The sequence below is a fragment of the Limanda limanda genome, chromosome 9 (assembly GCF_963576545.1).
Source record: "Limanda limanda chromosome 9, fLimLim1.1, whole genome shotgun sequence".
NCBI classification, from domain to species: Eukaryota; Metazoa; Chordata; class Actinopteri; order Pleuronectiformes; family Pleuronectidae; genus Limanda; species Limanda limanda.
The window spans coordinates 3,932,975-3,943,870 of NC_083644.1; the positions used below are offsets into that span (position 1 = coordinate 3,932,975).

General features: G+C 40.3%; 1 protein-coding gene across 1 annotated transcript; it reads right to left on the reverse strand.

Annotated features, from left to right (window-relative positions):
- Positions 1-735: 735 nt before the first annotated feature.
- rgs5a (regulator of G protein signaling 5a) lies at positions 736-9,232 on the reverse strand. The gene is made up of 5 exons (XM_061078528.1): positions 9,116-9,232; positions 8,334-8,447; positions 6,936-6,997; positions 2,291-2,457; positions 736-1,165 (listed from the first exon to the last, which is right to left on the reverse strand). The coding sequence occupies exons 1-5, from the start codon at positions 9,157-9,159 to the stop codon at positions 1,001-1,003; spliced, it is 552 nt and encodes a 183-aa protein (XP_060934511.1). The 5' UTR covers positions 9,160-9,232; the 3' UTR covers positions 736-1,000.
- Between the last annotated feature and the right edge of the window lie 1,664 nt (positions 9,233-10,896).

A 10,896-nucleotide genomic window follows, 5' to 3' on the forward strand; every position in this document is an offset into this window, starting at 1 on the left:
ACCTTTCTTTGTATAAACCACAGCTCTGCTCACGTCTCTTTCTGAGATCTCCTCCTACTCCATGTTCCCATCTTAGCGACTTGCAGTTAAGTGGCGGCCGAGCCAACTCGTCCTCAGTGTCCTCAGGGAAACTCTCTCACAGGGCGCCGCGCCGCCGACAGGGTTATGAGTCATGCCTCGATATTCCGGGACGCCGTGCTACAAGTTGGTTTATTAAAATGCCAAAATATTTGGTCCTAGCTGGAATTTATTCAGGGAATCTGCTGGTTTACAGTAAATGCCTCAGGACTAAGAGTTACCCATTTATTTTAGCCGGAGATCATTTCCGTCGGCAGCACTTGACTCTGAAACTCGAGTTCTTGAGAAAAACACGAAGCTCTTCAAAGTCACGCTGATATAAGTCTTCAATAATGGAAGCTTGGTTCTGTTTTTGCTGCAGAATAATTGAATATTTCTTAATCTTTTTATATGAATTTATATGTAATAAAGCTGCTGAATGTTTTTCTATTCAGTCACAATTAAAAAATTTTGTGTTTCTGGGGGGATCAGCTGATATCTGGGGGTGTCCTGCTTTCCTGCCCCTGGAAAGAAATATGGAATTTGTCGGAATTTTCTGGCCTTTTCTCATTTAAATAAAAAGATATAATTTTCAGTTTTCTGTATTTTCTCGTGGGACTGTGTGTGTGTGTGTGTGTGTGTGTGTGTGTGTGTGTGTGTGTGTGTGTGTGTGTGTGTGTGTGTGTTGGATGGGGAGGTGGATATTTCAAATGGCAGTCGGCCCTTTTCGCTCAGTTTCAAAACATATAATTTAAAATATAATTTGTAAAGTAATTTGTATAGTTTGTAAAATAAAAGTCTTTGGTTCTCATGCGTTCAAACACAGCGGTGGTTTATTCCAAATATTCAGATTAAAAAGAATATATAGAATTAATTTCCAAAACATTTGAGTAACTGCTGTTTGAAACCTCCCCACCCCCCCGCCCGCTCCTCAGCTTCCTGCTTAGTTGACCAGGAGCTCCTGGTACTGGTCGGATCGGATGAAGCGGCCGAAGGAGTCCTTCTCCATCAGGGCGTGGATCCTCTTCTGGGCCAGGTCAAAGGTCGCAGGGGAGAGGTCCACCAGGTTCCTCAGGGTCACGTCCTTGGTGAAGTGGTCAATGTTCACCTGCGGCAGGAGGAAGGACAAAGAGCTAGTGTCAGGGACGACTCAGAGGAAGAGGAGAGGAAGAGGAGGACGAGAGCCCTTCATCGTTATTAAAATCTGCTTTCTTTTAACTGACCACTTCTTTTAAATATAAACTCTGAGTCACTTCCTGAATCCAGGGGAGGAGACGACATGAAGCAACTTGCTTCCAGTCGGACTTTCAACTTTCACTGATCCACTTCCTTCCCGTGTGTTTGCTCTCACTCCGGCTCGCTGGTATCAAGCTGTGTTTTATTATCGTGGCTCGTTTATGACCACGTGTGTGTGGACATTAACCTTCATCAATGCACATATTTGCCGTCACTCAAAACAACTTGTTTTCCACTAGAATACGATGATGATGATGATATTTATGGTCTCACAGAGTCACTCAGGTGTTTTAGGATCTTGTTTTGACTCCACTCGGTTCTAAATGAGGTTCTCGTGTTAAGTTTGCTCCCATTAATCATTGTTAATGCTCATTTCCTTAAATTAAATTATTAAAAAACAATAGAATCTAGAGGTGTCAGGTCCCTGTAGCTGTTTCCTCCTCAGAAGTCTCATGTCTTCATGTTTCTTGTCGTCGTGCTTCGTTCTGTTCGCTGCAGAGTCTCAAACATTCTCCGTCTGTGACCTCATGTGTTTACACTCCAGCTCGCCTTTAATTCTCCTCCACTCACTGGTCACCTGATAAAAGATGTGAACTCTCACTGAATGGAAACTGATGAATAAGCTTCACTCACTGAATCATTTCAGGGTGAAACGTTCAAATAGTCTCCTTGATAAAATCTTTTTTGTGTTTCCAACACACTGGAGGTATTATTGAAAGTTTGTGTATTTAATATGTGGAAATCTACATCTTTAGAGAAGCTGCGTCTCTGCAATCATCAAACTGCTTTGAGGATAATTGAGGCAGAGCAGAAAAAGCACAGAATCAATCATTTTTAAAATAAGGAATTTCTCCTTGTGTTTCAGCTCTTTAAAGTTTGTATCTGACTGATCGTTGAATCAGCGTCTTTCAGTCATGATAAAGTGAGAATTCAGAACTGAAATATTTGCATGAGTCATATAAAGCTTCAGAACAAGGGAGTAATTTAAGTCCCTGACCTCTCTGGGTCCCTCGGACTGGATGAAGTCTTCGTAGATCTTCTTGGCCTTGGCGGCCATCTTGCTTGGGTTCTTGGTCTTCTTGAAGTCCTCGCAGGCGGTCCAGAACTCGATGTTCTCCTCGCTGAACTCGGACTGAAGGAAGCTACGGAAAGCAGCCAGGCCGTCTGAGGGAGGAAGAGAGGACGACACAACAGATGAGACCAAGACATAATAGAAGATGAGGACAAAGACCCACTGACATTTCTGTGGCACGTCAAACACACAAAATGAAATGAGACGTTCAGGGACCATCTGGACATCTGTCTCCTCCTCATATTAGAGAGGATTTCTATTTGAATGCCCCTCAGTTTTTGAAGGTGTCTAACTTTAGCTGTTCAGTTGCCTCTTCGAAAAAACTGTTTGTCACTAATACTAACTTTTATTCCTTCTAATAAATGACCGGTCAGAAGACTTGACCCTCGATAAACATCTTGTTTTTAAATCTCCTCCTGGATTCTGCGTGAGAGGAACCGACGACTCTGTGAGACCTGCTTCTTCTGCCCCCCCCCCCACATGATGGATGTCAGATATCACGTAGGCACTGCGGCTCTTTTCATAACAGACCTGTCGTGTTTGAACAAAGTCATTACAGAGCGTTTATAACTCAGACCAGGCCGGAGAAGCCGTTACTCTCACAGAGGCGTGGCCTGAGAGCTTTTATTACACGATTTACAGACGTGAAAACGGCTGGAAAAACAAAAGCAAAACATAAACTGACTTAAAAAAGTGGGATGATAATTGTGTTTGTATTGAGCAAAGTGCCGTGTGATAAAAGTAAAAGACTGTTACCATGGTGAAGAGATAAAAACCTATTTAGTAGAAAATAATTAAACTACAATTCAGTTTGACAAAAGCAGACGATGACATTTTGAAAGTGTGTAGGAGTGTGTGTGTGTCTAAAGTTCGATTTGCACAAAAGCAAAAGTGTTTATCCCAAATTGAGGTTTGATGAAAACAATCTCTCATTTGAGCTGAAACCTTTGTAATTGGACACAAAGCCAGAGAAAGGTCTCATTGTGTGATGGAGCATGTGCTGCAGACGATAAGGCCTCGAGCTTTTATCTCACATCTAAACGCCCACTTTGTTCAAAATAGAAAACGAGTCGCAATCAAGCTGCACTTTCCTTAAAAAAAGACCTTCAGCACAAGGACACACACACACACACAGACACAAACACACAATCACACACAAAGGATTAATGACAATCCTGTCTGTGTTTCAGACCCACAACAAACAATTGATCCTCACGTGCAGGGACTTGTTTTGTAATATTTGACCGTCACTGAGTTTTAATACAACTTTTTAATTAGTTTTAGACTTTATTGTTAACATTATCATTAATATATATATAATAAAGGTATTGGAGAGGGCGGGAAAGAAGAAAGACTGTATATAAAGATGGATGTAAGCTTCATCTCCCCCTGGTGGCTGGCTACAGTACAGGTCGTAAACCACGCCTCCTCCATTTAAGTGTATGGGACTTGATTAAGGGGGTGTGTAATTTCAACATATATTGTCATTAATGTGATAATAAACTGTGCCATTCTACATATACATACATACATACATACGTTAACACACACACAAAAACACACACATATCTGCATATATACACACATATATTGTTATAATAAAATAGAGCTAGTACTAATGTTACAAGAGTAATATAGGATAATATAACATTATTTCACTAGTGCAGCCTTTTATCCTACAGTAGCCATTTGTTTTTGCATAATAAACATGACATTATGCTGTTTTGCGGTAGAGTGGATATGTGTGTGTGTTTGTGTGCGTCGGTGGGGGGGTAGTTCTACATGTGTGGGGCAATAACTCACTGAGATTCTCATGGGAATTAACAAGAAAGCAGCAATAAAGATTCACGTTAATGTAAAGTCTCATGTCGATACATGATCCTGTGGCAGCAGTTTGTAGCAAGTGGACAATAAATCAGCTCTGGTGGAATCATTTAGACTTTTCCCCGGAGATGTTTCCATAACATGACCTCTGCGGCCCGGGGATACACAAACAGACCCACACAAACACAAACAGACCCACACACACACACACACACACACCTCTCTGTCCTCTGAAGGAGCCACTTAGCAACATCTCCTGCCACCCAGGAGCTCGTTGCTCCGTTCACATGTGTCGCTAATATCTGTGTGTGTGTCTGTGTGTGTGTCTGTTTCCGTATGTTACTTAGCACGAAACCTCATTAAGGAGTTAATCATCGGTCCTGCTGGTTGTCAGGGTCTCTGTGCACTTTGTGAAGTAAACACTGGAGCTGCTGCTGCTGCTGCTTGGTTTCTGGAATAAATCACGTGAAATGTAAACTCATCTCCTGAAAGTTATGATTGTGACTATTTCAAGATGACAGGATTCTTCTGAATCTCTTCACCGGGCAGATTGATTGTTCTCGTTGCATAATCCAAATTGAATATGTTCTCAACGTCCATGTAAGAAAACACAGATTAGTTTAGTTGTTTTAAGAAGCAGGTGAAAAACATCACGTTTACAATTTGATCTTAAAAAGTCTTAAATATGCATCTTAAGTAGATTTAGGTCTTTGATATGTAAATGTTCATTAATGCTACTTTTTTGTAGAGGGATAGAGAGCAACATCTTGTGTAGTTTATGCTCTTTCTCAATGATTCAGATCTTATAATGCTGTAGAGTTATGAATAACTCTGTCTCGATTCATTTTTGGTCCTAAAGTCTTAAATCTAACCTGTTGAAAGCTGCAGAATCGGTGATTACAGACGTGTTTGTTTGGTTCCACGAGTTCCTTGACACCAATTAGATATCGACAAACAATACAAATAAAGAACGGGCAAACATCTTGCACGGTTGCTATGGAAACCAGATCCTAACAAGTGTGTTGTTCCTCAGTCCACTGGACAAAGAGCAGAATTCAGTATCATTAAGAAGCTCGGGCAGGGTGTAAAATAATGAGGCTTTGTTGTTATGCACATCATTTACGTCTTTACCTCAGTGTGTGTGTGTGTCTGTGTGTGTGAGTGTGTGTGTGTGTGTGTGTGTGTGTGTGTGTGTGTGTGTCAGGTATTTATAAGGGAGTCTTTCAAATATATTATCAGAACACAAAGATGCAGCTGCAGTTCATTGAGTTCCTTTCCTAGTTTGTCTCTACGCCTGCGGACTCGTCCACTTCCTGGTTATATACTGCCGGCTTTAAGAACAACTCTTTAATCGTGTTAAACAGATACAGGAAGTAAGATCTGAGATATAATGAAAAGTCAACAGGAAGAGCTTGACTTCCTGCGGCGGACAAACTGTGGGATTAAACTTTGATCTGTGGTATTCGCTTCACATTCGCGTTGACGTGGATGATGAGACAGTTCCCAAAAGAGAAGCCAAATCATCTTCATCAACCCCTGGTGGCCGGCCGCGGTATAGGTCATACATGTCACCTCATCCATGTTAGCAGATGGGACAGCATGGATCAAAATGCTCGTTAAATATATTTGTGTCTGTGATTTTCGGTATCAACCTGATGTTGGTTCAAGTGGGACATCCTCAAGTCAACTTTCAGGTTTATTCAGAGAATCATAATGAATGTGGATTGGAATTTGAATCTCAATGCAAATGAACAGCAGCTGAAAATAAAGTTGTTTGCATGGGCGGTCGAACAGAGCCGACAAAGTTCTGAGAACTCGGTGATGTTTTCCCCGGGTCTGACATCTGTGATGACTGGATTTACATGATTTTGGAGAAGTATGTTCACTTATGGAAATTTTGTTCTCGAAACTCTACAGCAGCTTTGTTCTGCTGCCGTGTCTCTGGCACGACTCTCGCCTCGGGCCAAATGGACATAAACACGATTGTACTGTTGTTTTTCTTCGGTTGTGATTCTCTTAACGCTGCAATTCCCTCTGCTTCAGAGTAGAAGCTACATTCAAATTATTGCTTTTATCAGTTACAACGAGTTGAAACCGGATTCCGTTGGTCTGTGAATGTTCCCATTGGCATATTGGTTGTACATTCCGGTGGCAAAAATGTTTTTTTTTAATGTTTTTTAACCATTTTATTGCCTTATGGGAATGTGGGGGATTGCCAGGCATTTATGTTTCCCCTGCTACAGAGCTGGGCATGAGAGTCAAACTGGTTATTGCCTATTTTCTGAAGAATTGGGATCAATATTGCTAGATGCATGGACCCAAGGGGAGACATTTCTTTTTTAAATTGGTTTCTTTATGGCTGTATGGAATTTAATGTTGAATATTAGGAGAACACTGTTGTTGTCTTTGGTTGTGAATTGGCCTCTTGACGCTGAAAGCAACTCTGCTACAGAGCTGCTAAGATCACCATCAGTTTCCAGAGCACATCAAAAGGTTCAGCATCAGAGAAAAGTGTATTCAAGTAAATGTTAATATATTGTAATTATAAAAATATATATATGTGTTTGTATGGATGTTGAGCTTGGAGCTAGGCAGGATATTATTTAGGTTAATCACCAGGGAATTAACTGTGCGTGTTTGTACATGTGTAAGTGAAAGAGACAGAGAGAGAGAGAGAGAGAGAGAGAGAGAGAGAGAGAGAGAGAGAGAGAGAGAGAGAGAGAGAGAGAGAGAGAGGTAGACCTACAGTTGTTGCTCAGCACTCGGTCCAGACACTCGCGCCACTGAGCCGCCTCCTCCGGAGCCGGCCTGTGCACAAAATACCTCAGATCAGCAAAACTGGTCAGAAATCAACCAAACAGTTAATAAACAGGAGCTCAAATACTGAATTCTTCTCCAGTGTTTGCAGTTTTTCCAGTGAGATGCTGTTATTAAATGTTTTCAGCACATTTTGCCAACTGTCAGATGAATATACTTCTAAGATCCACTTTGATTTAAGACTAAACAAAGGCTTCAACAAGCTTCTGTCACATCTGTTTTCAACTCAGACCACGAGTGAGTGTCTTCATATGATCTACGACATGTTTTCATGTAAATGATCCTCTACATGTTTAAATCTTCCAACAACCAGCTTGTTGTTAACATCCACACGTTTAGACATATGATCTCACAGAACCAGACCGCGTCGTTTGATCTCTGCTGCGAGATCTGCGTCTGGAAAACCTCCTGAGAGACGGATCACGTCTGGTCGTGTTCGCGTCTCCGAGCTTCTGGAGTCGGAGCTGAGACTCTAAACACAGTTTAACAGACGGAGGTAAAGAGGATGTGAGAAGCGTGGCTGCTCTGTCACCTTCAGGAGGAACGTTTCGACTTGAGAACGTTTTCATCTCAGTAGATTTTATTATTTTATTATTTTCTATTTTCTCTTATCTTATGTTATTGTTAAATGTGATATATAAACATATACAGTACACAGGGTGAACGGAGGAACTGAACCAAGTGTTTTATTATCTCAACTGTGCAAGATTAACATGTGCATGTTACTGTTGTCCAATATGACTGAGTATATATGCTCATTAATACTTTAATCTATTTATTGTTAGTTTTTATATGTATTTAAAAGACTGTAATGTGTCTCACTGTCTCTCTGCAGCACTGGTACACTGTGCAAGGACAATAAAGGCTTTGAATCGAATAGATTGTTTTTAAAAACCTATTTTAAGTGTCTTTCGTGAAATGCGTCAACTAAAATTTGTATAATTATTATTCGGTAGTGAGGAAAAACTGAGCTCAACTCAAACCGAAGATTTTAATAAAATAAATGAAAAAAGATATGGAGGTATCTGAGGGATTATTGCCAGAATGCTGTGAAGCGTTTATTAACATTTATGAGTCACAAGTTTTCAGTCTAATGCTCAAGTTCTAAGTTTAATGCATACGTTTTTCATTATGTGGAAAAGGATCTGCAGTTCCGCCTGATGTTTGTTATTCATCTTTTCTCTGAGGCGACTTCACATCTCTCTCTGGCCGTATAGTCGGTGTCTGGAAACCTTTAACGTCCTTTTAATCCTCACTTCTTCTACCTGCCCGGAGGCCTCTGCTCTTTCCCCGTCTCTAAATCTGGTTAAAATCTTCCCTCACTCACTTCTGCAGCTTCTCCGGCTTCTTCTCCGGCTTCTCCGGGTACTGGATGATGAGGTCGATGGCATTGTCCGGCTTCTGCAGCAAAACTCCCAACTTCGACTTGATCTCCTTTGCCCTGCGTGACAGAAAACAGGCTCGTGTGACAAAGTCTCTCTTCCAACCCCTCGGGTGTGAAAGCAGCAGCAATAACTCAGTCACGATGTTTATCCGAGAATTCCTGATATTTCTCATCCTCTTCCCAGCACGACTCTGTTTACACGAGTAACTGAAATGACTCAGGTGTCAGATTTGTCCAGTTTGAAAGATATTTAACTCCTAACCCAACAAGAATCTGAGTTTTCTACCCAAAAGGAGGTGAACAAGGAGGAAGAGAAGTAGTTCATTTCATAAACATGAACATATTGTTATGACACTTACAAGTTTTACAGTTTTTTTAGGTTTAAACTCTTAACTCTTTTGCAATGTAAACATTTTCCAGCTTTACAGTTACATTAAAAGTAGTAGAAGTCTGTCAAAATAAAAGCACAAAATAAAAACAAGTTTCCATAAGAAAACTGGTGTCACACATATGTCATTAAGGTGATAAAGACTTTGCAGGAACAGAAGAAAAAACTTTACAAAGTTGAGTTTAAGGCTCTTTTAGATGGAAACACTTCACCTGTGACACCAGCGTGGATTTAAAATAACTTAAAGTCATCAGAAGTTTACAGCACAGTTCCACTCCAGAGTAAATCTCTATCTAGACAAGACATGACAGGAGTAACGTGATGATGCAGGTCTCACCTGTCCCGGCAGGTCTGGGGTAAGGCAGCTAATCCTCTGCACATTTTTCGTAGTTTTCAGATGCAGAACTTTAAAATAGAAGTTAGTTTTTCCTGTTTTCACACTGTGAGTCTCAGAGTCACTTTTCCTTTCTGACTCTGGCTCTCAACACACCGGAGCTTTATACAGAAAACGCCCTCTGGGCTCTGGGCCAGTGGCCACGGGCCAATCAGACGGACGTGTGTGTGTGCAGCGGAGGGGCCAAGCTGAGGAAGGGCGGATGTGAGCCGACGTCTGGTTTGAAGTTTCAATTAAGCAACAGATCCGGGACCAGTGTGTAAACAGCACCTGGAGTTTTACAGTCCAGATCTGCAGGTCTCATCTAATCTTGTTTGGGTTTTTTATAATCTTATACATTCCTGAATTAATCATTAAATGGTTAATTGCTTTTTTATATTTGACTGCTTTGCTGTGCAACTATTTAATAACTACAGAAATAACAGTGTCATGTTAGAAGCAGCAGAAAGATGTTTGGACACGAAAACTCACACAAATCTGAACTTCCTCTTCATTTTTTAATGTCACAACATCGGGCGACAGCTTCAAGGACGATAAACAAGTTTGACATTATTACTGCTGAGGGTTCTTTGTAAGATTTCTGTTGAGTGAACATTACAAGGTCCGAGGAATCACATTCTGATGATGACACAATAAAAAAACAACACTCCAATGACAAAGTTTCCTTTTTACCAGCTTCCTTCCTTTCTCAGCTCCTTAAAAACGATCGAAAACATACCTTGAGTTTGAAAGGAGTTTCTTTTTTTCCCCTATTATAAAGCTCATTGTTACAGTTTAAATGCTGTATGATTATTTTTTCATATAACTTTTATTCAATCATTATTTCAAGGCCACAACAAGAATCAGCCTCCAAACACATAGATGCATTTAAGTATTTTGCCGGAAAATGTCCAGAAAATTCCCAATGATCGAGCTGCAGTGTTGATGACGTTGAAACATTTCTCTTGACCTCTTGATTTTATTTTCTGCTTCTCAAAAGGGCCAAACAACCGACAGAGACTGAAGGAATAATGTTCATAAAAAGAGGAAAGTTCAAAATATACAGAGTGAACAGAACTAATGTCCATCACATTTCCTGTCAGTCAAGAAACAAAGACGTAAAACTGAGTTTAATGAGGAAACCTTCTGTTTCCTAAACCTTCATCCACATACGATAACCAGGATGCAACGCCCGGTCTCCTGTGTCACACTCGTTCTTTGCTTTGTACGTTCAGCATCCTGCACGAGCTGCATTCTATACCCCAACCACTTCATTCTATTCATTTATATTCTAATGATGTCATTTTATTAGTTTATTAGTAATGTGGACATGATTTATAACAAATGATTTAGAATGATCGCTTTATCTAAATAATCTTTAGATCATTTTCCCAATCCTAGTGATTGCAGTACTACTTTCTGTTTTTATAAATACAAGCTATAATATGTATATAAAAACTAAACAATATATAAAATATACATGAAAATCAAATCAGTTTATCCTTGAGTTCCAGTGAATGTTTGCACCAAATTTGAAGACATTCCCTCTGAGTGTTCTTGAGATATCACGTTCACAACGGGACAGACGGACGTGTCATCATATTAAAACACATGTTCATCTGTCCACTTCCTTTACTTACAGGACTAGTTTTAATCCAGAAGCACCTCAAACAAAAGGGAAAACATAATTTTGTTATATTTAAGTACACTACTACTCCCATGGTTTCAATTTCACGCAGTATTAC